At 47.6% G+C, this 27,764-nt stretch overlaps 1 protein-coding gene across 1 annotated transcript in view; it reads left to right on the top strand.

Moving 5' to 3' along the window:
* kif26ba (kinesin family member 26Ba) overlaps positions 1 to 27,764 on the top strand; it is a 167,243-nt gene that overhangs the window by 118,611 nt on the left and 20,868 nt on the right. The window contains exons 6-16 of the mRNA XM_038967353.1: positions 956 to 1,142; positions 9,512 to 9,724; positions 12,713 to 12,806; positions 18,259 to 18,404; positions 18,793 to 18,909; positions 20,739 to 20,922; positions 22,680 to 22,857; positions 25,008 to 25,170; positions 25,477 to 26,345; positions 27,086 to 27,218; positions 27,397 to 27,658. Coding sequence (XP_038823281.1) covers positions 956 to 1,142; positions 9,512 to 9,724; positions 12,713 to 12,806; positions 18,259 to 18,404; positions 18,793 to 18,909; positions 20,739 to 20,922; positions 22,680 to 22,857; positions 25,008 to 25,170; positions 25,477 to 26,345; positions 27,086 to 27,218; positions 27,397 to 27,658 — 2,546 coding nt within the window. The remainder of the gene's footprint in view (positions 1 to 955; positions 1,143 to 9,511; positions 9,725 to 12,712; positions 12,807 to 18,258; positions 18,405 to 18,792; positions 18,910 to 20,738; positions 20,923 to 22,679; positions 22,858 to 25,007; positions 25,171 to 25,476; positions 26,346 to 27,085; positions 27,219 to 27,396; positions 27,659 to 27,764) is intronic.

Genomic DNA, 27,764 nt, shown 5'->3' with positions numbered 1-27,764 from the left:
CACCGTGTCAAACGAACAAATGATCTGTTGGCATTTATAAAAACGTCCTGTTTCCATCACAGCCATCAGGATTTTATACGGTATGTCTTTACTCGCATAAAAACTGTGGATGTGATGTCGTCAGATTAACATTAGATGTAGTATAACATTAGCTAGCTAGCTACGATTGAGAGGAGAAGAGCACCGGATTTTAGCTAGCTAACGTTGGCGTTGCAAGGTATTCTTGACAAACTTTTGGGAGTAATGACAACATTATTATCTGTCTGAAGTAAATTTGACGACGTCATAAGGATGACGAAGTTGTTTCCTACAAATGATTTGCCAACTTTAGCAATGTCATCATATTTCCTAGCCGCTATAGTGTAATTTAGACTAAAAGGACAAAGGAGAGGAGAGACAGGGAAGAGAAAAGAGAGTGGAAAGAGAAGACTGTGAGGACAGTGAGGACAGTGAAATGGTGTTCCCCTCCCAGTTACAGATGTCGCTGCTTAAGTGTGTGTGCGTGTGTTCGTTATTGATGTGGTGAGCTGGGCGCGTAATACAGCTCCACTTAGCAACATGAACGAGCAATTAGTACATGGCACACGGAGCTACCGCAATGGTGGTAGTGTTGGGGAGGAAGCGTCGCCATGATGGCATGGAACAACTATCTTCACTGTTGGTTTTTCCATCGAAGGCGTCCACTTAACCACTCTCTACAGCTGGATTTTTAAGTGGGAACACATTTCTCACAATGCCTTACACATCATGATCACTCTGTGTGCTCTTAGGTCATGGGGAAATATTTCCCTCTTCCTCTCTATTTCTCCATCTCTTACTCTCTGTGGGTCTGTTTCCCTCTCTCTCGTTATCCCCCAACTCGCTTAAATCAGCAGATGAACACTGTAACGAGATGTGTTGGATGATTGGTTAACATTGGAATTGAACCCCCCCACCCCTCTTTCTCCTTCTGTAGAGCTGCTCAGAAGTTGAACCTGTCATCGAAGAAGAAGAAGCAGCGCCCAGCGCCCCCCCCAGTTGTGTGTGACCCCCCTCTGTTCCCCACCAACTTCAGTGGGACCCTGCAGACCGCCCCTCCCCCCGCCCCACCTTGCCTGTTACGGGCTGCCAGCAAGATCAAAGACACCCCCGGACTAGGCAAGGTAGGACTTTATGAGCGCACATGCACTCACACACACACGTACGTACAGTACGGTATCCTTCACTCCTGCTGCTGTGGCCATTTTCCTACCACACACATACAGACAAACATACACACACACATACACACATACAGACAAACACACACACACATACACACACACACACAGACAGACAAACACACACACACACACACACACACACACACACACACACACACACACACACACACACACACACACACACACACACACACACACACACACACACACACACACACACACACACACACACAGACGCACACATTTCCACATTTCCCTGCTGCCTGTAACCTGTGAGAGCAGGCAAGATATTAGACCATACAGCAATGTGTGCCGTCGGATTTGCTCAAATCTCCCAAGGGTCCTAGCCATGACTGACAGGCAACTGTTTCAGATCCCCCCTCCTCCGCTTGGGTTTTGGTACATTCCGTCTCACCTTAATCGAATCAGCCCAGCAGGGATGCTTCCATTCACCTCCAGATTGCGGGGGGAGATATTTTATATCAGTAAAGGAAATTAAATGATGTGTGTTCTTATCTCTAGGCATACTTAAAAGGAAGTCCCTGAAGGAAAGATAAAGTGCTGGTTTGTGAACCTCAGGCTGCTAGCAGCTCTACCTGTACTCGCTGAAGAGACAGATGTGAAAGAATGAAGAAATGGAGAGATCCGTCTGTCACTGTAGAAAATGTTGTCTAAAATATTGCACACCATTGGGAGATCATTTTGCAGATTTTCAAGCTAAAACATATTGATACAAGCTTGATTTAAGAGAGATTATTTTGTGGATAAAACAAATGAATGACATTTCATCGTCTTAATATAATATACGATTAATTCCTCCTCTTCCTCCTTGTCCATCGATTAGGTTTATCTCCAATCCCATCTTCTCCTCCATCTTCTCCTTCACTCTCTCGCCTCCCCTCCTTTCTTCTCAACACTCCTCTCGGCTGACAGTGAAGGATTGTGGGGCTTCCACGGTCACTTCAATCACCCAGCAAAGTGTTAACCACACAGCCACACAGACGCTCACAAACAGAAACACACAGACAGACACAGACAGACACACACAGACACACACAGACATGCTCTGGAGCGAGCGGCAGCCTTGAGAGAAATGACACTAAGAAGCATAAGCAATTATTAATAGCTGTCTCAGATCAGGCCAAAAACAACACCTCACAGGCAGTGTGTGTGTGTGTGTGTGTGTGTGTGTGTGTGTGTGTGTGTGTGTGTGTGTGTGTGTGTGTGTGTGTGTGTGTGTGTGTGTGTGTGTGTGTGTGTGTGTGTGTGTGTGTGTGTGTGTGTGTGTGTGTGTGTGTGTGTGTGTGTGCGTGCGTGCGTGCATGCGTGCGTGCATGCAGAGTATGGGAATTCAATAGCCACTTTGCTACCGTGTTGTGGGTGAAATATTAATAGTGGTGGTATTGGCAGGCCTACGAAAGGCTTAATTGTGAGATAGATAGAGGGGTGGACACGAGCCAGGAGAACAACAAGGCAGATTGAAGGAGGGAGGAAAGAGAGACAGATATTTAGAGAGAGAGACAGAGAGAGACAGAAAGATATGGAGAGAGAGAAAGAGGGTTTAGACGTCTGACTCTGCATTAAGACTGTCAGAGCTTTTGTGTGTGTGCTGCCATACTCATTCCTCTCACACTCCTCTCTCTGTGTCTCTATGTGTGCGTGTGTGTGTGTGTGTGTGTGTGTGTGCGTGCGTGTCTGTGTATACATGTGTGTTAGTGAGCGCAGTCTCTAAGCTGTGTTGCCAATTTAGCACTTTTGTCGCTAGATTTAGTTTAGATTTAGTTTTCAGACCCCTCCAGTGACTTTTATTGGTAAAAGAGTACAGTGACAAATGTAGCTACTTTTTAAGGCTTCCCCAGCGACTATTGGATGATTTAACGACTTCCCTGTTTGTGTGTGTGCCCGTTCAGCTGAGCTCAGCTGTGCTACTCTGATCTGCGGTCTGCGCCCCTTCCAAAGCCTCTCAGTCCTCTCCCTGCTGCTGCAGTAACTGAAGTGAAGTGAATTTTATTAAAATGGGTTCTGTGTTGTAAAATGATACCACAGCTCTGCAAGGCATAAATAATAATGATATATATATTTTTTTAAGTAAAAAATAAAATGTTCAATCTACCTTTCTCGGTTTTTCTGTGCTGTTTAATTATTTAATTGGTTCCTTTTTGTTCTCCTTCAAACATTCTTTTTAGTTTTGCTTTGGAGAATTGCTCATTGCTTGAGAGACTGGACAGCATAAGCAGAAAAAAAAGTAGAATAATATATATTTTTATACCATGTGCAAATTGTCGTTATGAAGTCACTGTTATGTCATGACGTCATCTAGCAACTTCTAGCGACAAATGGAGCAACCAACAGCTACTTTCCTTGAATTGTTGGCAAAACTGGTCTCATGGGATTCGTTTCTGTAATTTAAAAGCTCACATTAGTTTGATATTGGCTTAACCGGTCTCCATGGTTACAATCAACGGCCAGCAATGAGATACCTGTGAGACACACACACGCACAGTCCCACTGGTACTCTTCCTTAATCAGATTTCTCTCTTATCACATCCCCAGTTATGAGAAAAACGAGAACGAGAGAGAGTGAGTCGGAAGAAAATAACCCTGTGAATTATTCAGTCGAGCCTCTTTTAACTGATACTCTAAAAACGACTGCGGAGAGTTTGTGTTTTCCTGCCTCGTCAAATGACATGGTGATTAAATATTTATCAGCAACACGATGACAACGTCAGAAACATTGCTATTGATTCATTCCCAGTTCAGTCACACTGTTACTTATTCATTCAATGCTGCAGCATAAAATGTTATGATGTCTGCTGTGTCCTAAGGCTATACACACACCACAGGAGGCTGGTGGTACCTTCATTGGGGAGAACAGGCTTGTGGTAATGACTGGAGCGGCATCAGTGGAATGATATCAAATACATCAAACACATGGTTTCCATGTGTTTGATGCCATTCCATTTGCTCCGTTTCGACCATTTTTATGAGCCGTCCTCCCCTCAGCAGCCTCCACTGACACATACTGGTCAGGGTTCAAAGTAATGAGACATAAAGCCAATATTTACCAACCGACCTTCATACATGTTGGAATGTGACCTCTGCTACCTGCTAGGCCATCGGTTCTGCTGTGAGTTACTCATTGTTTGAGTTCTGATGCCTTTATGGACAGACAGACGGACCAGCCTGGTGCAGTGTAGACTCGGGACCTGACAGGCAGACTGGGTTGGAGAGGGAGAGAGAGAAGGGGGGGATAGAGAGAGATGGAGGAGGAGCGGAAGAGAGAGAAGGGGGAGAGAAGGGGAAGATAAAGAGTGGAGGGTCTAGAGAGAGGTAGAGAGGGAATGGACGATAGAGCGAGAGGTAGAGAGAGACGGAAGAGCTGTTATCAGTGTGACATCAGGGTCTGTCAGAGGAGTTGCTCCAGGGGACTTGATGAACGCAGAGAGAGACGAGAGCTTCCACTCAAATACACTACTAATGGGCCCTCTCCCAGCCCCTCCTCCCTCTTATTCCCTTAACCCCTCTCGACCTCTCCTCGTCCATCTCTCTTTCTTTCCCCCATCTACTGTATGACCCCTTTCCCCACCCTGTTTAAGCTGAACAAAGAGCCTATAGCTCTGTCTCTGTCATTGTGCGATTGGTACATCCAGTATACACCCACAGATTCTTGAATAACACGACTTATAAATGCCTAATGAGCTTAGTTCGACCTGTCGCACCCCGTCAGAACCCAAAATATAAGCTTGTTTTACTCCAATGTTTGTAAAAAAATAAATGCAGTTGTAAACAAACACTGTATAGCCTCAAAACATGGTTAAAACTAAACGTATATCCTATATGGTCAGTACTTGCATCCATAGCTCTGTCTACGACTTTAAGCGTGGTTACATTTCTCCAGCCCCAATCCGAAAGGTATTCACCAAAATCAATGGCGGGGTGTCGGCTTTGTTATTTTTTTTAAACTGCTGATTGCTCCTTTAAGGACCTCGTGGGCCGTGGTGTTTCTCCTCAGGTCTTAACCAGGTTTTAAATAGCCCCATGCTCACATGGGTAACCAGTAAACATTCAACCTATTTGTCACCATGCCACTGTGTGAGAGAGGGAAGGAGAGCCCTGATCACCCCTCTACCAGCTATACAGGCTCCATGGTGTTGGGTCAAATATGTCCACATTAGACCTGTTAACTGTCTGTCTAATGAAGAGCAGCCATAACGCCAAGATACATTTAACATCATCAACATCTTAGCTCTTAGTTGTTTTATAGAAACACTATAAACAGACTCTCTCGCTTTCTTTTTCTATCCTTCCCTCTCTCTCTCTTGCGCTCACGCACGCACGCACGCACGCACGCACGCACGCACGCACGCACGCACGCACGCACGCACGCACGCACGCACGCACGCACACACACAGTATCTAAGCCTGTACCTAATTACATATAAGTCCCGATGTGTGCTGTGTAATCATGCATTGTGTGCTTTCCCACAGAGACAGGAAGAGGAAATGGATATCTGTGGGGAACACGATATGAGTTACACCTCAGGAAGAGCGCAGCGTGGAAATTCTTCCCCTGAGGCACTTACTGATATGATGGGCCTTTTTATTGGGGTCAAGATAGGGCACTGGACGCTCAGGAGTGTGTACGCGTGTGCGTGTGTGTATGTGTAAGTTTATATTGCAAAGGGTCTTTGAATTTAATATGAAGTCTTGACCTGACAGTTAACTGTACTCGCCAGGCTTACACCTCAACTCTCATCATGGTAGACAGGCAGCAGGTACATTCTCTCTCACACACACACACACACACACACACACACACACACACACACACACACACACACACGCGCACGCACACACGTGCACACACACACTTCTCTTATCTCTCTGGAAGGCCTTTCTCCCTGTTGTTCCCTGGTCATTTTGATGGCATAGTGACCAGAAGAAAGCTGTTTATGTTTAAATTCGAGCTATACTTTCACCTACCAGCTGGAGCATGGAGCCAGCTTTTATAATGTCAATTGTAGCCTATAATGTCTGTATTGAATATACACTGAGTGTACAAAACATTAGGAACACCTGCTCTTTCAATGACATAGACTGACCAGGTGAATCCAGGTGAAAGCTATGATCCCTTATTGATGTCGCTTGTTAAATCCACTTCATTCAGTGTAGATGAAGGGGGAGGAGACAGGTTTAAGCAGGATTTTTAAGCCTTGAGATTTTTGAGACATGGATGTGTGCCATTCAGAGGGTGAATGGGCAAGACAAAAGAGATTTCAGTATCTTTGAACAGGGTCTGGTAGTAGGTGCCAGGCACAGCGGTTTGAGTGTGTCAAGAACTGCAACACTGCTGGATTTTTCACACTCAACAGTTTCCTGTGTGTATCAAGAATGTTCCACCACCCAAAGGACATCCAGACATCTTGACACAACTGTGGGAAGCATTGGAGTCAACATTGGCCAGCTTTCGACACCTTGTAGAGTCCACGTCCCGATGAATTGAGTCTGTTCTGAGGGAAAAACTCAATATGTTTTGTACACTCAGTTTAAGTTTTAATATGTTCTGTGTGCATGTGTCTGCTCAAACGGTCAGAAACAGACTCCATGAGGGTGGTATGAGGGCCCGACGTCCACAGGTGGGGGTTGTGCTTACAGCCCAACACCGTGCAGGACGTTTGGCATTTGCCAGAGAACACCAAGATTGGCAAATTCGCCACTGGCGCCCTGTGCTCTTCACAGATGAAAGCAGGTTCACACTGAGCACATGAGCACATGTGACAGACGTGACAGAGTCTGGAGACGCTGTGGAGAACGTTCTGCTGCCTGCAGCATCCTCCAGCATGACCGGTTTGGCGGTGGGTCAGTCATGGTGTGGGGTGGCATTTCTTTGTGGGGCCGCACAGCCCTCCATGTGCTCGCCAGAGGTAGCCTGACTGCCATTAGGTACCGAGATGAGATCCTCAGAGCCCTTGTGAGACCATATGCTGACACATGCACATTTGTGGCCTGCTGGAGGTCATTTTGCAGGGCTCTGGCAGTGCTCCTCCTTGCACAAAGGCGGAGGTAGCGGTCCTGCTGCTGGGTTGTTGCCCTCCTACGGCCTCCTCCACGTCTCCTGATGTACTGGCCTGTCTCCTGGTAGCGCCTCCATGCTCTGGACACTACGCTGACAGACACAGCAAACCTTCTTGCCACAGCTCGCATTGATGTGCCATCCTGGATGAGCTGCACTACCTGAGCCACTTGTGTGGGTTGTAGACTCCGTCTCATGCTACCACTAGAGTGAAAGCACCGCCAGCATTCAAAAGTGACCAAAACATCAGCCAGGAAGCATAGGAACTGAGAAGTGGTCTGTGGTCACCACCTGCAGAACCACTCCTTTATTGGGGGTGTCTTGCTAATTGCCTATAATTTCCACCTTTTGTCTATTCCATTTGCACAACAGCATGTGAAATTTATTGTCAATCAGTGTTGCTTCCTAAGTGGACAATTTGATTTCACAGAAGTGTGATTGACTTGGAGTTACATTGTGTTGTTTAAGTGTTCCCTTTATTTTTTTGAGCAGTGTATATATATATATACATATATTATATCTTCACTTTGAATAAAAAATCGGTCATTTCCATAATAGAGATAGGACAGAAATAAGTTGTAGTGTCCACTGTAGAAGCGATGTTAAAACATCTTGTCCGAGAGAATCTTTTTAAGAGAGGGGGGATCCATCCTATTTCCTTCTCCCTCTCGCTTTCTCTCTCTTCCCTCCATCCCATTCTCTCTCGCTATCCGTCACACACACACACACACACACACACACACACACACACACACACACACACACACACACACACACACACACACACACACACACACACACACACACACACACACACACACACACACACACACACACACACACACACACACACACACACACAGGGTTATTGCATTTGCCCCATGTTTTCAGTTATTCAAATGACATTATTTTGTTAGCATGCAGAGTCCTGCTGCGTTGCGTTCATGGTGAATGTCTTCCATTTGTGTTTCCGTTCTCCTTGGCTGCTCAATCCTGTTACACAACACGACGCAGACTCATGCCTTCATGTCCCCAAGGCTCAAATCTTTTCTATTCACTTATCTGCTATTTACTCTGTTTGCTTTCATCTCTGCTCACGTCTCTCCCCTCTATCCGGCTGTAATTCCCGGCTGTAATTCTGCCTTTTCTGAGCATTCTGGAGCGTCCTGTCTGAAAGCCAAAGTGTGTTTGGGAGCGTTTGGGAACGCCGTCCCGTTTTAATCCCAGAGCAACGTTTAGTGGCAGCTTAAAGCAGAACCTGTCTTCTGACGGTTACTCATGTTTGGTCTCAGTGGTGGTGAAAATGACAGCTTATATCTGAATTTGCATCCTCTCTCCTCTACTCCCTCCCTCTCCCTTTTTTTATTCTACATTCCTCGCCTCCCTTTTTTCTCTCTCCCCTCCATCTCACTCCCTCTCCTCTCTCTTCTTCCATCCTGAATTGCTCCATCCTCCCGCTATCTATTTCTCCCTTATCCCCATCCCTCTCTCTAAAGCTCCTCCTAACTGTGAATAAAGAAGTCGATAAGTGAACCTGCAGGAGCTCTGGGAAAAGTTTGAGATCTGTCAGCTGTTTGGGGAGGAAAAGAACCCGACGCTGCTTTTCTCTCGATTAAAAACCTCAACACCAACGAGGTGTGACAACAAACGAGTGTTGACGTGTGCGGGGGGAGAGGAAGGAAAGGAGGGAAAGAGAGGAGGTGACAGAGAGAGAGCTAAAATAAGATTGCTCCGCTTAAAGCTTTGAAGACTAACACAGGAAAAAGGGGGAGAGGGAGAGGTGATGCAGGTGTTGATGCGTGTCTTCTAAGAACTAAATAGCTGGCTTGTCTTTGTCAGGTTTATCTTGTTTTTGTTAGGTTTAGCGCAGAAGAGGGTTTCAGCCCCCCATGAATGAAACAACAGGATTTTATCGTTACTACTGGTTTCTACTGGTGTTCTACTAGTTTTTACTGTGGTTCAATTGTTTACAAATAGTTTTTACAATGGTTCAACTGGTTTTATCCTGGTTCAACTGGTTTATCCTGGTTCAACTGGTTTTATCCTGGTTCAACTGGTTTTATCCTGGTTCAACTGGCCTCTGCAGGGCTTTAGGGGTTTGACCTGATCTTATCTTGACCTACTTCTGTTCTATTGTTGGGTTCTACAATCTGATTCTGATGAGTTACGATCCCCTGTTCTGAGTTTCATTGTTCTGTTCTGAGTTCTCTGGTCCTGTCCTATGTCCCTCCACCAGGTGAAGGTGATGGTGCGTGTGTGTCCCGTGATGTCCTCGGACGCAGCAGAGTCCAGCTCCTTCCTCAAGGTGGACACCAGGAAGAAGCAGGTGACCATTATGGATCCATCAGCCAACCAGATGCAAGGAAACACCCTCCAGAAACGAGGAGTCAATCAGGCCCCACCTAAGATGTTTGCCTTCGACGCCGCCTTCCCCCATGATGCATCACAGGTAGGGATCTGATTATGCGCAGGGCAGCCAATCCCAAATGACCCCCCAGCCAATCCCAAATGACCCCCTAGCTTCCCCTCTCTCATGACTCTCTGTCTGTGTCTCTCTCTCTCTCTAGGCGGAGGTGTGTGCTGGTACTGTAGCTGAGGCCATTCAGTCTGTGTCTCTCTCTCTCTCTAGGCGGAGGTGTGTGCTGGTACTGTAGCTGAGGTCATTCAGTCTGTGTCTCTCTCTCTCTAGGCGGAGGTGTGTGCTGGTACTGTAGCTGAGGTCATTCAGTCTGTGTCTCTCTCTCTCTAGGCGGAGGTGTGTGCTGGTACTGTAGCTGAGGTCATTCAGTCTGTGTCTCTCTCTCTCTAGGCGGAGGTGTGTGCTGGTACTGTAGCTGAGGCCATTCAGTCTGTGTCTCTCTCTCTCTCTAGGCGGAGGTGTGTGCTGGTACTGTAGCTGAGGTCATTCAGTCTGTGTCTCTCTCTCTCTAGGCGGAGGTGTGTGCTGGTACTGTAGCTGAGGTCATTCAGTCTGTGTCTCTCTCTCTCTAGGCGGAGGTGTGTGCTGGTACTGTAGCTGAGGTCATTCAGTCTGTGTCTCTCTCTCTCTAGGCGGAGGTGTGTGCTGGTACTGTAGCTGAGGTCATTCAGTCTGTGTCTCTCTCTCTCTAGGCGGAGGTGTGTGCTGGTACTGTAGCTGAGGTCATTCAGTCTGTGTCTCTCTCTCTCTAGGCGGAGGTGTGTGCTGGTACTGTAGCTGAGGCCATTCAGTCTGTGTCTCTCTCTCTCTCTAGGCGGAGGTGTGTGCTGGTACTGTAGCTGAGGTCATTCAGTCTGTGTCTCTCTCTCTCTCTAGGCGGAGGTGTGTGCTGGTACTGTAGCTGAGGTCATTCAGTCTGTGTCTCTCTCTCTCTCTAGGCGGAGGTGTGTGCTGGTACTGTAGCTGAGGTCATTCAGTCTGTGTCTCTCTCTCTCTCTAGGCGGAGGTGTGTGCTGGTACTGTAGCTGAGGTCATTCAGTCTGTGTCTCTCTCTCTCTAGGCGGAGGTGTGTGCTGGTACTGTAGCTGAGGTCATTCAGTCTGTCTCTCTCTGTCTAGGCGGAGGTGTGTGCTGGTACTGTAGCTGAGGTCATTCAGTCTGTCTCTCTCTCTCTAGGCGGAGGTGTGTGCTGGTACTGTAGCTGAGGTCATTCAGTCTGTGTCTCTCTCTCTCTCTAGGCGGAGGTGTGTGCTGGTACTGTAGCTGAGGTCATTCAGTCTGTGTCTCTCTCTCTCTCTAGGCGGAGGTGTGTGCTGGTACTGTAGCTGAGGCCATTCAGTCTGTGTCTCTCTCTCTCTAGGCGGAGGTGTGTGCTGGTACTGTAGCTGAGGCCATTCAGTCTGTGTCTCTCTCTCTCTCTAGGCGGAGGTGTGTGCTGGTACTGTAGCTGAGGCCATTCAGTCTGTGTCTCTCTCTCTCTCTAGGCGGAGGTGTCTGCTGGTACTGTAGCTGAGGCCATTCAGTCTGTGTCTCTCTCTCTCTCTAGGCGGAGGTGTGTGCTGGTACTGTAGCTGAGGTCATTCAGTCTGTGTCTCTCTCTCTAGGCGGCTGTGTGTGCTGGTACTGTAGCTGAGGTCATTCAGTCTGTGTCTCTCTCTCTCTCTAGGCGGAGGTGTGTGCTGGTACTGTAGCTGAGGTCATTCAGTCTGTCTCTCTCTCTCTAGGCGGAGGTGTGTGCTGGTACTGTAGCTGAGGTCATTCAGTCTGTGTCTCTCTCTCTCTCTAGGCGGAGGTGTGTGCTGGTACTGTAGCTGAGGTCATTCAGTCTGTGTCTCTCTCTCTCTCTAGGCGGAGGTGTGTGCTGGTACTGTAGCTGAGGCCATTCAGTCTGTGTCTCTCTCTCTCTCTAGGCGGAGGTGTGTGCTGGTACTGTAGCTGAGGCCATTCAGTCTGTGTCTCTCTCTCTCTCTAGGCGGAGGTGTGTGCTGGTACTGTAGCTGAGGTCATTCAGTCTGTCTCTCTCTCTCTAGGCGGAGGTGTGTGCTGGTACTGTAGCTGAGGTCATTCAGTCTGTGTCTCTCTCTCTCTCTAGGCGGAGGTGTGTGCTGGTACTGTAGCTGAGGTCATTCAGTCTGTGTCTCTCTCTCTCTCTAGGCGGAGGTGTGTGCTGGTACTGTAGCTGAGGCCATTCAGTCTGTGTCTCTCTCTCTCTCTAGGCGGAGGTGTGTGCTGGTACTGTAGCTGAGGCCATTCAGTCTGTGTCTCTCTCTCTCTCTAGGCGGAGGTGTGTGCTGGTACTGTAGCTGAGGCCATTCAGTCTGTGTCTCTCTCTCTCTCTAGGCGGAGGTGTGTGCTGGTACTGTAGCTGAGGTCATTCAGTCTGTGTCTCTCTCTCTCTCTAGGCGGAGGTGTGTGCTGGTACTGTAGCTGAGGTCATTCAGTCTGTCTCTCTCTCTCTAGGCGGAGGTGTGTGCTGGTACTGTAGCTGAGGTCATTCAGTCTGTGTCTCTCTCTCTCTCTAGGCGGAGGTGTGTGCTGGTACTGTAGCTGAGGCCATTCAGTCTGTGTCTCTCTCTCTCTCTAGGCGGAGGTGTGTGCTGGTACTGTAGCTGAGGTCATTCAGTCTGTGTCTCTCTCTCTCTCTAGGCGGAGGTGTGTGCTGGTACTGTAGCTGAGGTCATTCAGTCTGTGTCTCTCTCTCTCTCTAGGCGGAGGTGTGTGCTGGTACTGTAGCTGAGGCCATTCAGTCTGTGTCTCTCTCTCTCTCTAGGCGGAGGTGTGTGCTGGTACTGTAGCTGAGGTCATTCAGTCTGTGTCTCTCTCTCTCTCTAGGCGGAGGTGTGTGCTGGTACTGTAGCTGAGGTCATTCAGTCTGTGTCTCTCTCTCTCTCTAGGCGGAGGTGTGTGCTGGTACTGTAGCTGAGGTCATTCAGTCTGTGTCTCTCTCTCTCTCTAGGCGGAGGTGTGTGCTGGTACTGTAGCTGAGGTCATTCAGTCTGTGTCTCTCTCTCTCTCTAGGCGGAGGTGTGTGCTGGTACTGTAGCTGAGGTCATTCAGTCGGTGGTGAACGGAGCAGATGGCTGTGTCTTCTGCTTCGGACACTCTAAACTGGGTAAGGTTGTGTGTGTGTGTATGAACCTGATCTGAGCCTTTGTTGTATGGCACACACACATACTCACACAATGTTGTGCGTATGTACCCAGACATTGACAAATGGAGTCTTACATGGAAAACAAAGTGAATGCATTTGCAACGTATCGACCGCTGATTTTCTGAGTGTGACGTTCTCTGATCAACATGACTGCATCTCAGCTAGCCTCTACTATCAGGACAGACTGCATGGAGAGGGAGGGAAGAAAATTAAAGGGTAGAGGGAGAGAAAGAGAGAGAGATGGAGAGATGGGAGCAGCCGGGCAAGAAGAGGGAGTGGAACAGAAAGAAGAATGAGAGAGGGAGAGCGAGGGGGAGAGGAATGTAGGGACAGACAGAAGTAGAGAGAAACAGAAAGGGAGAGAAAGAGAGAGAGAGGAGACTAATGTCACTTCAAATCTCCTCCAGTTCAGTAGCCCTGGTCTTGTCTTGTCTGAGCAGGAGGCTGAATCTCCACCGGTTTAATCCCACAGAGGTCCCTCCTCAGAAGGGCACAGTAATGAGTGTCAAGACCCTGCCTGATCCACTCTCTGTAACGTCTTACTGTCTGTGTGTGCCTTCAGCGTCCATGCTTTCACACTCATGTAATCAGTCTACCCATGACAAATTCTCTACATGTAATAAGCCTGTTCTTACAGCCCACACACACACACACACACACACACACACACACACACACACACACACACACACACACACACACACACACACACACACACACACACACACACACACACACACACACACACACACACACACACACACACACACACACACAGGATAAAAACAACTGGGACAAAATAACACACAATGAACAAACCGTTACAGTTCATTCGGAAAGTTTTCAGATCCCTTCACTTTTTCCACATTTTTGTTACATTACAGCCTCATTCTAAAATGGATTAAATACATACAAATCATACATACAAATCAGTGAAAACAGGTCATTTTTGCTCATTTATAAAAAATGTCAAACAGAAATACCTTAACGACTTAAGTATTCAGACCCTTTGCTATGAGACTTGAAATTGAGCTCAAGTTCATCCTGTTTCCATTGATCATTCTTGAGATGTTTTCACAACTTGATTGGAGTCCACCTGTGGTAAATTCAGTTGATTGGACATGATTTGGAAAGGCACACACCTGTCTATATAAGGTCCCACAGTTGACAGGGCATGTCAGAGCAAAAACCAAGCCATGAGTTTGAAGGAATTGTCCGTAGAGCTCCGAGACAGGATTGTGTCGAGGAACAGATCTGGGGACGTGTACCAAAAAATTTCTGCAGCATTGAAGGTCCCCAAGAACACAGTGGCCTCCATCATTCTGGAGCTGGCCGCCCGACCAAACTGAGCCATCGGGGGAGAAGGGCCTTGGTCAGAGAGGTGACCAAGAACCCGACGGTCACTCTGACAGAGCTTTAGAGTTCCTCTGTGGAGATGGGAGAACCTTCCAGAAGGACAACCATCTCTGCAGCCCTCCACCAATCAGGCCTTTATGGTAGAGTGGTCAGACGGATGCCACTCCTCAGTAAAAGGCACATCAAAGTACGCTTGGAGTTTGCCAAAAGGCACTTGAAGACTCTCAGACCATGAGAATCAAGATTCTCTGGTCTGATGAAACCAAGATTGAACTCTTTGGCCTGAATGCCAAGCATCACGTCTGGAGGAAAGTGAAGCATGGTGGAGGCAGCATCATGCTGTGCGGATATTTTCAGCAGCAGGAACTGGGAGACTAGTCAGGATTGAGGCAAAGATGAACAAAGTACAGAGATATCCTTGATGAAAACCCGCTCCAGAGCGCTCTGGACCTCAGACTGTGGCGAAGGTTCACCTTCCAATACGACAACAGCCTTAAGCACACAGCCAAGACAACGCAGGAGTGGATCGGGACAAGTCTCTGAATGTCCTTGAGTGGCCCAACCGTGGCCCAGCCAGAGCCCAGACTTGAACCCGATCGAACATCTCTGGAGACACCTGAACATATCTGTGCAGCAACGCTCCACATCCAACCTGACAGAGCTTGAGAGGTTCTGCAGAGAAGAATGGGAGGAACTCCCCAAATACAGGTGTGCCAAGCTTGTAGCGTCATACCCAAGAAGACTCTAAGCTGTAATCGCGGCCAATGGTGCCTCAACAAATTACTGAGTAAATGGTCTGAATACTTATGTAAATGTGATATTTCATAAAAATGAATAAAACCCAGTTCTTGCTTTGTCATTATGGGGTATTGTGTGTAGATTGATGAGGGGTATAAAAACAGACTCACACACAAAATGTATAAATTACTGGGAGTTTATACACAGAGTGTGCGACTCCCTTTGTTTTTATAGCTTACAGTTTATTCACCATTAGTCAGCACCTCCACACTAAATCATTTTCTTTGGTGTGCACCAGCTCATGCTTTTTATTAGATTGATGAGGGGGGAGAAAACAAATCAATTTTAGAATAATGTAGCATAATGTGGAAAAAGTCAAGAGGTCTGACTACTTTCCGAATGCATTGTGTATTATTTAGCAGTTGCTTTCATCTAGAGTGACTTACAATTATTATTATTTTAACCTTTATTTAACCAGGCAAGTCAGTTAAGAACAAATTCTTATTTACAATGACGGCCTACCAGGGAACAGTGGGTTAACTGGGGTTCAGGGGCAGAACGATAGATTTGTACCTTGTCAGCTCGGGGATTCAATCTAGCAACCTTTCGGATACTGGCCCAACGCTCTAACCACTAGGCTACCTGCCGCCCCACAATAAGTGCAATCAGCTATGGAATGTGACTACATAGCATCGTATGGCCATCACTAGTAAAACCTTCTGGAATGGAAAAGTTCCCCCCCGCCGACTACGCCATCTATCAGCCTCCGGTGGAATGTCAGAGGACACACTCACTGGTCCTGGTAATTAAACACAGAATATTCCCTTTAGCAACACACACACATTCGCGAACACACATGCACACACATGCACATTTACACATACATGCAAAACTACACACAAACACACCACCCTGCCCCTACCAACTCCACCATATATCAGCCTGTGGTGCGATGTCAGTGGACACGCATGTTGGTTCTCTGGTCGTGGAAATTAACGCCAGAATCCTCGCTTTAGGAACAAAGACAGAGCCCTCTCTGCTCCACTAGCCTACCAGGCCTGGAGAAGATTATTGCATTAGCTTTTATTTTACATCCACAAAACGGATCACTGAAAGATAGATAGAATAAACTGTGCTCCACTGGTCCCTAATAGAGATCAAATACCCTCACAGCCCAGTCCTGCCTCCCCCTATCTCTTTTTATGAATCATTCATTCCATTTTATTCTGTCCTGTAAATCAAATCAATACATATAGCATCACAGGCGGATAATAAACCCTGTCTGTCTATCTGTCTATCTGTCTGCCTGTCCCAACCCACCTCAGCCCCCTAAACCACCGATTAAATCAGATGAGATTCAATGAGGACTGAGGGCATGTAGATGAAGGTAGAGTAATGGATGGCCGGGTTATGAACAGTGGAGGAGGGAGAGAGGAGAGAGGGGAACGTTGTAGATAATTGAATCCCACGCTCTCTTGCTCTTGCATTACCTCATCCTCCCCGAGTCCTCTGATTGGATTACCGGCCCTGGGCCGTATGGCCATCCCTTAAATGGCAGCCATCTTTATTATGTCTGTAATCAATGTAAAAATCCTGTCACTGTGGGATCTCTTTCTCTCTTTCTCTCTCTCTCTTTCATCTAACTCCCTCTCTCCCCTCCCACTCTCTCTGAAGATGCTTGTTGGCCTGTCAGCATTACCAGTTCTGTATTCTATTGTTCAGGCCAATTATAAGCAAGAATCACTCTAAGCTATGATGATGGTAGATGCCTTACCAGTATCCCACTGACAGACTACTACCCCACCTTGCTACATCCCACTCCACTGTCAGTCTTCCCAACCACCACCCACAGCATATACCCCACACAGACAATATGACATGGTGGTGGATGGTCAGACCATTCCCTTGTTGATCTGCTACTTGGCATGTTGTGTCAGATGGAAGGTGTGAATACCAGCTAGTCTTGAGCAGAGGCAAAGTGATCTACAATCTATACTCCAGCCTGTGTACTGCTATCTTAGTCAGAGTGCCAGTATTCCAATCTCAGAGAGAGAGAGAGAGAGAGAGAGAGAGAGAGAGAGAGAGAGAGAGAGAGAGAGAGAGAGAGAGAGAGAGAGAGAGAGAGGCCTGAGAACTGTTGCTGACTGCTCATGGCACAATGAGCTTGTGATTAAATTTCTGTAGCACCAGAGAGTATGAGTCACAACCTTATGAAATTCAACAACAAACAAAATACATGAATGCACAGACACACACACACACAGAGAGAGAGAGAGAGAGAGAGAGGAGTGTGAAAGGAATGAGTCTGACAGCTTGGGCCAAGAGCAGTACAGTAACTCTGAATGGAATGGTTTTTATTGCCACAAAGCACTATTCTTTATTGCTTACTCAAAAGTGTAATTAAAATTTTCAAGATCTAACATCATGACGGTCTTCTGGTGTGACAGAGACAAGGCAGATTCAGATCCAAAGTTCTGTCAATTAACGGTTTCTAAGCCAACAGACATCATATCAGACGGTGCGCTGTGACACTGAATTATAGTAGCGGATAAGAAATGATTAGAAATCGTCTTTAGAAGGCAGTCAGCATTGTGATTGGCTGCCCTCGTCCAATCACATTATTAATGACCTCATTGAGTACCTACTGTAAAGTAATCCTCTGTGACGTTTAATGTCTCTATAGATGAACAAAACATCAGTGAAGGGGGAGTTAAACACTTAGCAGGTAGCAATGACAACAATGGCTTTTGAGAAAGGATTCTACTCTGATTAAGTCAAGACATAAAAGGCTGATAGAGAACACATACGGTTTAACCTGGCGCACACACAAAACAAGGCAGAATGAAAGGCACATTGCAAAAATACACACAGATGTATGCACACACACACACACACTACATGTGGATGTGTGTGTGCATGTGTGAAATATGGCTTTGTTTAGCCGTGTGTCTGATCTCTCTCCCGTCAACAGTAGGGGTCGTCCCCCTGTGTCTAGGTTCGTAGGGGCAGGTCTGGACACACAGTGGGGACACACATACACACAAACTGAGTTCATTTAGAAATCAGACAGAAGGGATGGGCTGTAGACATGGGAGAAAGGACAGAGAAGGAGGAGGAGGACAGAGTGCGTGTGGTGTTTTGGAAGAGATGATTATGTTAATGATTGTTTTACTCCAATGCTGATGGAGTTTTGTGTGTGCGTGTGTGTGTGTGTGTGTGTGTGTGTGTGTGTGTGTGTGTGTGTGTGTGTGTGTGTGTGTGTGTGTGTGTGTGTGTGTGTGTGTGTGTGTGTGTGTGTGTGTGTGTGTGTGTCCTCCAGGTAAATCCTACACCATGATAGGTGGTGATGAGTCCATGCAGACCCTGGGGATCATCCCCTGTGCCGTCTCCTGGCTCTTCAAGCTCATCAACGAGAGGAAGGAGAAGACGGGAGCACGCTTCTCTGTCCGAGTCTCAGCCGTAGAGGTCTGTCACTCCCTCACTCTAAGGCTGCGTTAACAAAGGCAGCCCAATTCTGATCTTTTGCCCAATTATCGTCAAAAGAGCTGATCTGATTGGTCAAAAGACACATTTTTGGAAAAACATCAGAATTGGGCTGCCTGTGTAAATGGAGCCTAAGAGCCGGTTTCCTAGACTCAGATTAAAGGAGATTCTCCATGAGTATGCATTTTAGTCCAGGGGGAGCCTTAATCAGGGTCTGCGAAACCAACCCTAATTATGTTGTTTATAGAATTACGGGATCCTAGAATATGTATGAAATATGTTCTAGGTGTGAGGGAAAGTTTGGGTTCTGATAGTTGTGTGTTCTAGATGTTGGGGTTCTGATGGTAGTGTGCTATGTTCTATGTTCTAGGTTTGGGGTAAAGAGGAGAACCTGAAAGACTTGCTGTCTGAAGTGGCGACAGGCAGTTTGCAGGACAGCCAGTCCCCTGGAGTTTACCTCTGCGAGGACCCCATCTGTGGCATGCAGGTAAAATGCCGCTCGTCAAAACGTCAACTAATCATCAAAACACTGATAACAAAGCCCTGCACACCCTGTGGCCGTCCACTTAACTTGTCTAATTATTCTGATCACCATTAGCATTAGCTTTCACTTTAGCAACAACTTCCTGGGGTCCATGTAAAACACCAGACCCAAGGCCTCCCGAATGGCGCAGCGGACTAAGGCACATCATCACTACAGCCTTGGGTTTGATCCCCAGGCTGTAGTGACCGGGAGTCCTATAGAGCGGCGCACAATTGGCCCAGCGTCGTCCGGGTTAGTGGAGGGTTTGGCCGGGGGGGGGGGGGGGGGGGGGGGGGGGGGGCTTTACTTGGCTCATCGTGCTCTAGCGACTCCTTGTGGCGGGCCGGGCGCCTGCAGGCTGACTTTGGTCGTCAGTTGAACGGCGTTTCCTCTGACACATTGGTAAAGCTGGCTTCCGGGTTAAGTGAGTGGGTGTTATGATGCGTGGTTTGGCAGGTCATGTTTCAGAGGACGCATGGCTTGACCTTCGCCTCTCCCGAGCCCTTTGGGGAGTTGCAGCGATAAGACGAGATCATTATAGCGAAATTGGGGAGACAAAGGGGGTAAAAATACAAATAAAAAAACAGACCCAGAGGCAGAAACATCACTGTCTCTTAATCACGGTCCTGGGGACCCAAAGTGAAGCACATTATAGGTTTTGCCCTGTCACTTCACACCTGATTCCACTAATCAATCAGGTGTGTAGTGCTAGGACAAAAAAATGTCATGTTTACCCTTTTGGGTCCCCAGGACCAGGATTGAGAAACACTAACAGAGTAGCTCATGAACCCACAAGACAACAAGGAGAGTAACAGAGGAAGGCCCCTGCCTTCCATCCCAGACACTGAGTCCTCTGTTTCCTCCAGTGTTTTCCTCTACAGTCTGTCTCACTGTGGTGTCTCAAAGGAAACCCACAGGATTACGGCTAAGGCAGTGTATGCTGATGGCAATATCAGACCTAGAGCACTGTAGTAATATATCATTATATATATATCTCTGTGTGTCTACCCTCAGGCACTAGGATCTGTTATCTCAGCTGGCTGTTTTTAACCTAACACTCTCTAAGGTTACACACACGCAGCTACAGACACACACACACACACAGAGACACACACATACTGTACACACACACAGAGTGTATGTAAGCACATCTACATCGATAGAGAACACCAAAACCGCAAACCTCTAAGAATTGTAACTCTGCTAGTTAACCTGCCCATCGTCTTTCTCCTACTGTGTGTGGTTTTATCCTCATTTAGTTATTTTCTCTTCTGGGGTCATTTAGTTTGACATCTTAATGTGTGTGTGTGTGTGTGTGTGTGTGTGTGTGTGTGTGTGTGTGTGTGTGTGTGTGTGTGTGTGTGTGTGTGTGTGTGTGTGTGTGTGTGTGTGTGTGTGTGTGGTGATATGTTGATAGGATTAGTGTGTGAGACAAGGGTATCAGTGTAATCCCTAGCTAATCTCATGTTTTAATGATACCCCACAGCATTTGAGTTATAATGCTACTCTGCCTATCTGAGTCTGTCTTTACAGACACCATACACTGCATGACACACACACACACACACACCACACACACACACACACACACACACACACACACACACACACACACACACACACACACACACACACACACACACAAGGAAGCATACACACAAACACACAGAAAGAAAAATGACTGTCCTGTGGTTTGTAGAATTAGTATTTTCCCTCCTACCTGGGAAACAGTAGTTTAAAGTGACTAAAGCATAAAGGTGATTTATCTCACCTCCTCTGTAATCTCCCCCCAGCTCCAGAACCAGAGTGAGCTGCGAGCCCCCACGCCAGAGAAAGCAGCCTTCTTCCTGGATGCAGCCATAGCAGCTCGCTACAGCAGCAGAGCTGACGCCGACCCAGAGGAGCATCTCAACTCACACATGCTGTTCACACTGCACATCTACCAGTACCGCATGGAGAAGACTGGCAAGGGAGGGAGTGAGTACTACACACACACACACTGTATCTGTTGTGTCCCAGGTTGTCAGTCAGACTGTCTCCAAGCTAATTCTACAGTGTGATGTCATGTGTGTGTATTAATAGTGTGTGTGTGATAACGTGGTCAGATACGTGATAACAAGGCTAGGAGAAGGTGTTGTTCCCTATGTGTGATGGAGACGTATAATCTTACCTGCTCTTAAGGAAACACAGCTTGACACACACACACACCATCTGCATCCGCTCATTTCTCCTTATCATACACCTCAGTCTGATTCAGTCAGCTGGTTGGTGGCACCTTCATTGGGGAGGATGGGCTCGTGGCAGTGGCTGGAGCGGAATAGGTGGAACGCTATCCAAACCATCACACACACACACACACACACACACACACACACACACACACACACACACACACACACACACACACACACACACACACACACACACACACACACACACACACACACACACACATACAGACACACAGACACACACACACACACACACACACACATACAGACACACACACACACACACACACACACACACACACACACACACACACACAAAGACCTATATAGCCATGCATACTGGGACATACACTCTAATCCCAGATTTCCCAAACTCGGTCCTGGGGCCCATCCTGGGTGCATGTTTTGGCTTTTGCCAAGGCACTACACAGTTGATTCAAATAACCAACTCATCATCAAGCTTTGATTATTTGAAATAGCTGTGTAGTGCTGGGGCAAAGGCCCCAGCAAAGGTCCCAGCAAAGGCCCCAGGACCGAGGCCCCAGGACCGAGTTTGGGAAACCCTGCTCTAATCCCCAGATGGAAAGACATGTGCACACACACACATTAATACACTGACACACAAAGATTGCTCAGAGAAGGTAAATGGGAACCAGATGTGCTGAACGGACCTAGAGAGGTATTCGTTCTTGACTGACTTCCAGAGCATACACAAGGAAGGCAGTGTATACACACACGCACGCTTCCGACAGGTGATGTGTTGACAAGGAAACGTCACGTAGCTGAACACACAGCTGAGCTGGTGAGGGGTCCAGGTGGCAGGCTGTTATAATTGTCCTATTTCACACTAATGTGTGAATTGTAAATGTGTTTTTTGCACATCCCAACTCCCCCTGAGACAACCTCAGAGAGTAGGGTCACGGCCAGGGTCTGCCTTTATCAACAGCACCCCAGGAGCAATTAGGGTTAAGTGCCTTGCTCAAGGGCACATTGACAGGTTTTTCACGACGTCGGCTCAGGGACTCAAACTAGCGACCATCCGGTTACTGGGCCAACTCTCTAACCGCTAGGATACCTGCTGCCCAATGTAGCCGTGTGTGTGCACGCGTCCATGCGTGTGTATGTGTGTGTGTGCGGGCATGCCCGCGTGTGTGTGTGCGTGTGTGTGTGTGTGTGTGTGTGCTGAGACTGACATGCATGACCTCCTCTGAGATGAGCAGATCAAAAATGCTGGGGGATGAAGCGTTGGATAGTGTGTTCTGGATCTATCACCCTGTGAAATACTGTTACTGAGTTTTGTAACTCACTGTAAAAAACATTATACGTTTTGTGCAATGATTAATGTATCCTTCTGTCACCCCAATTTTCTCTCCCCTTTCTCTGTCCTCTCTTTTTCCTTCCTCTCTTTCTGTACGCTTTCTCTCGGTCCCTCCTTCCCCTCTCTCTATCCCCCTCTCCCCGGATCCCCTCCTGTCCCTCTCTCACCCTCCTCTCTCTCTCCAGTGTCGGGAGGTCGCAGTAGACTCCACCTGATAGACCTGGGCAGCTGTGTGAAGGTGCTGGGAGGAGAGATGGGCAGGGAGAGCAGTAGTAGTACAGCAGCAGGACTGTGTCTGTCCCTCTCTGCCCTGGGGAACGTCATCCTGGCTCTGGTCAACGGCAGCAAACATATCCCCTACAAGTACGTGTGCACTGTGTGTGTATTGCCCCCCCCCCCCCCACTCAGGGTGTATGTGTGTGGGTGTATGTGTGTGTCTGTGTGAGGACCTGTTGGAGGTTTTATTCAATTGCTTTGCAATATTACTCAGATGCAAAAAATAACTACGTAATTGTATCTATTTCTTACTCTTGCCCTTCCCTAAATGACCCTCCCTAAGTGTGTGTGACTAACTGGGACTGGGGGAGTTAGGGCTTGTGTCAGCTTCCACTGGTGACTGGCTCAATATCTATCTCTACATATCCAACTCAATATATCACATCCATGTCATATTAATAGTAGACTTTAAACCTATGAATAAACCTGTGAATTACTGTAGATATATTAATGAGATAGTACACTTAAATATGCAGATCATTGGACACACGAGGCGCACAATGATTCCTGTAAGCCCGGCCCGGACTTAATTCTGCATAACTACCATGTGTAATGATAATGTATAGAATGACATTTGCTGCTCTTGATCAGAGTGGCTAAATGCCTGCTGAAGCTTTGGAGAGAGAGAGAGAGAGAGGGAGAAATGGAGAGAGAGAGAGAGAGAGAGAGAGAGAGAGAGAAAGAGAGAGAGAGAGAGAGAGAGAGAGAGAGAGGCAGAGAGTAAGGTGCTGTGGGGTTGATTTAAAGCCCAATAACAAATGTTGCTTCATTATTATTACCTGAGACCGCTAGGAAGAGGTTTTTTGGTCTGTTTTCCTGAAGAGAATGAGTGGGACTGTGAGAGAGGGAATACGAGAGAGGGGAGAGAGGGAGGAAAGAGGAGAGAGAGTTTGAAGGAACGAGAGGCAGAAAAAAAGAGCAAGGAGGAAAGGGGTGAAACGAAAGCAGGGGGACAGAGGCTTTGAAACAGTCGTGTGCAAATGTAAATTTTTCCCAAGAACATGCAGGCTCTTTTCCCTCCCTCGCTCTCTCTCTCTCTCTGCCTCCCTCCTCCAGTGCAGATAGCTCAGCTCCACGGCTCTCTAATTTAATCACGAGCTCGGCATTTACATTGCAAAGCACCCCACCACTTTATGCCAGAACTGTAAACATTACACACACACACCGAGGCATACAAACACAAATACACACATATGCATGCGTATAACATTTTAGGTTGGGGCCATTTGCAAGGTGTGGAACTGGAACTCACCGTGCATGAATATAAAATCCCTTCTGCACAAATCACTGATCTTCTGCTTTATTTAATTAGACCTAAACACTCGCGGCTCCAGCCTTTTTCCCCCCTCTTTCTTCTCCATTTTCAGCCGTATCTCTCATTTCCACCCTGCTTAATGAGATCAATTAAGGGACTGATTGAGATGTCAGGCGAGGGAGATGCAATTACTAACGTTTATGTGACGAAGACACTGATAACTACTACTAATGACATGACTCAGAGAGTGAGACAGAGAGCGAGAGAGAGAGAGAGAGAGAGAGAGAGAGAGAGAGAGAGGGAGGAATGGAGGGAGAAAAGAGAAGAGGATGAACTTGAGGACAGTTGAGGCAAAGTAGAGCGATAGCTGAGGCAGACAGCAGAGAAGAAAGGATGGGATAGCTTGTGTGTGTGTGTGTGTGTGTGTGTGTGGGCTGGCCGGGGGCTGTGTTTTTATAAAAAGAGGACAGCAGCATGAGGTATTGAGCCACAGAGGAGCCTGCGCTCCATTCTGCCCTGAGGGTCCCAAACAGCTCACAGGAGTTACCTACCACACACACACACACCCACATGCCCATGCACACACACCACATGCACACACACACACACACAGAAACACAGGCAGACAGTCAATTAACCCTATGACAAACACAGGAGATGGAGAGCGTTAAATAAACACACAATCCTACAGCTACTGTCCCACATGTTCCAGCCATAGAGATATTAACCATCGACGTAGCTAATGCTCAGGTCTGGAGATCATTGCTGATTGGTAGGGAGGTGAACAGTGATTTTAAGGGTTTGATAGATATTATCCTTCAGATTAATGTGTGTTTCTGTGTGGACATACAGTATGTGTGCATGCATGAGTCTGTGTGTGCGTGCGTGATGTAATGTGTGTGTGTGCACAATTTAACATGTGTGTGTGTGTTTATGCCTGTGTTAGTGTATGTGCGTGATGTAATGTGTGTGTGTGTTCCAGGGACAGTAAGCTGACCATGCTACTGAGAGAGTCGCTGGGCAACATGAACTGTCGGACCACCATGATTGCCCACATCTCCTCATCGCCTAGCAACTTCTCTGACACGCTCTCCACCCTCCAGATCGCCTCGCGCCTCCTCCGTATGAAGAAGAAGAAGACCAAAGTCAGTATGGTAGGCATTATCAATTTAGCCACATTCAGTCATTCAATCATTCATTCAATCAATAAATCGGTCCATGACATAAAGCAATTCTCCTTCTCGTGCATTTCACAGTTCTTTCTTCTGGGGCTCAACTTCTAAATGTTCAGATTGATATTTCAGTTAAAAAAAAGTTAACTTTCAGTATTGCTGGAACTTGATGACACAGCATTACAATAACAGGCCAGTAAATGAAACCGAGATTCTAATTTGTTTCTTTCAGAAAGTGTTGTTTCTCTCATCCATTTTCACATTCCCTCTCTTCTTCAGCAATACACGTCCAGTTCGTCAGGGGGTGAGAGTTCGTGTGAGGAGGGTCGTATGCGTCGCCCCACCCACCTGAGACCATTCCACTCCCGTAGCTCTGCCGACTCCAACCTTCCCCTGCTGCACCTCTCCAGTGACCCAGATGACTACTCCAGTAGCGAGCAGTCCTGCGACACCGTCATCTACGTGGGCCCCAATGGGGGTGCTGTCTCGGACCGTGAGCTGACCGACAACGAGGGTCCGCCAGAGTTTGTCCCCATCATTCCTGCTCTGCTGAAGAACAAAGCCGAGTCTGCCGTCCTGCCGACTACACCAACTCTACAACAACAACAGCAACAGACAGTACTCTCCCAGCCCCAGCCTGCCCCTACACAGACACACACCCAGCCCTCTGCCCTGCCTACACAGTCCCTCATCGCCCTAACCCAGCCCCCACTCCCTCTCCTCCAACCTCTGGGCCAACCCCTGCCCCCTGTGCCAGAGGAAGGGGCGGAGTGTCTCAAGTGTAACACCTTCGCCGAGCTGCAGGAGCGGCTGGAGTGTATCGACGGGAGCGAAGAGGTGGCCAAGTTCCCCTTTGAGGAGGTGCCGGTTAATAGGGGGGCCAAGTCTGACACCCTGGTTCCCCCTGGGTCTGAGACAGAGCCTACGGGAGGGGTGGGAGTGGAGGTGGAGGTAGAGACCTCCAGGAGGATGTCCAATGACAAGCAGCTCCAGGAGATCAGGGAGGTGGTGGAAGAGGCAGAACTGGCCCAGACCATGATAGAGAGTCTGAGCCTGACCGGCAGCAGCAGTGTGACGGGCAGCAGTGGAGCTGGACACACCAGCACTAACCCTCTACAGAGGGCCAAGAGCGCCAGCCTCTATGACAGGTCAGATCTGTTTGTTTGTTAAGATCCCCATTAGCGGTTACAAAGCAACAGCTACTCTGCCTAGGGTCCACACGAAAAATAACACAAAACATAACTTATTAGGGCCTCCCGGGTGGCGCAGTGGTCTAAGGCACTGCATCGCAGTGCTAACTTTGCCACCAGAGAATCTGGGTTCGAGCCCAGGCTCTGTCGCAACCGGCTACGACCGGGAGGCTCATGAGGCGATGAGCACAATTGGCCCAGCGTCCTCCGGGTTAGTGAGGGTTTGGCCGGCAGGGATATCCTTGTCTCATCGCGCACTAGCGACTCCTGTGTCGGGCCGGGCGCAGTGCACGCTGACCAGGTCGCCAGGTGCACGGTGTTTCCTCCGACACATTGGTGCGGCTGGCTTCCGGGTTGGATGTGCGTTGTGTCAAGAAGCAGTGCGGTTGGGTTGTGTTTCGGAGGACGCATGGCTCTCGACCTTCGCCTCTCCCGAGTCCGTACGGGAGTTGCAGCGATGAGACAAGACAGTAACTGCTACTAATTGGATACCACGAAATTGGGGAGAAAAAGGGGGTAACATTTTCAAAAATTATAATAAAATACATTAAAATACATAAAAAACAGAACTTATTGTTCCTTTAGCTTGTATAGTTTTATCGAATGCCTTATAATTTTAATGTCTGTCTTGAAGGTATTTTTGTTTTCAATATCTTCTATTTATTTTCTATTTCTCTTCCTTTCTATTTGATTGACAGTCGTGAGTCTTTGAGCGCAGGCAGTAGCAGTGATGGTAAGCCCCGCCCCCTGGGTTCTCCTCGGCTGGGCATCGCCTCTCTTACCAAGACCTCTGACTACAGACCTCCTTCCTCACCCTCACAGCGCTGCAAGGTACAGTATCTGGCTCTCACACCTCTACGGTCTTTGCTTGTGCTATTTTACAGTTATTGGGTTGAATTTTACCTCATAAAATGCATTTCCATGAAAATGTACAGTAATGTTGTGAAGCATCTTTGGGTCCTTGAAAAGAACTATAAAAATCCAATATTTGATTATGATTATAATCAAGGTCTACACCCAGAAGGGTGTGATGCCGGGAACGCCCCCTCTGTCCTGCCAGAGTCTGTCTACTGCAGACAGCCTGGCTGCAGATAGTGGGAGGTCCTCTACAGATTCCCTGCTGCAGCTGGAGTCCCTGTCCAGGACCTCCCCGATGAGAATGAGTCCCCAGGTGCTAAAGCGCACCGACTCCTTGTCTGCCAGCCTGGGGTCTGCTGAGACACTGTGTGACGATAATGTTCCTCAGATACCTCTGGATGTACGCAGGGACAGTAAGTCTTGCTCTTTATTCTATTACTGTGACAAGTGTTTTTTGAAGATGTTTTTTTATGTATGACAGTGGTTTCGTACAGCGAATTCATTTCACGTTCCTTACAT

This window comes from Salvelinus namaycush, chromosome 28 (assembly GCF_016432855.1).
Source record: "Salvelinus namaycush isolate Seneca chromosome 28, SaNama_1.0, whole genome shotgun sequence".
Classification (NCBI taxonomy): domain Eukaryota; kingdom Metazoa; phylum Chordata; class Actinopteri; order Salmoniformes; family Salmonidae; genus Salvelinus; species Salvelinus namaycush.
Note: the sequence above shows the minus strand (reverse complement) of the source record. Positions and strands in the feature narration are given on the sequence as shown.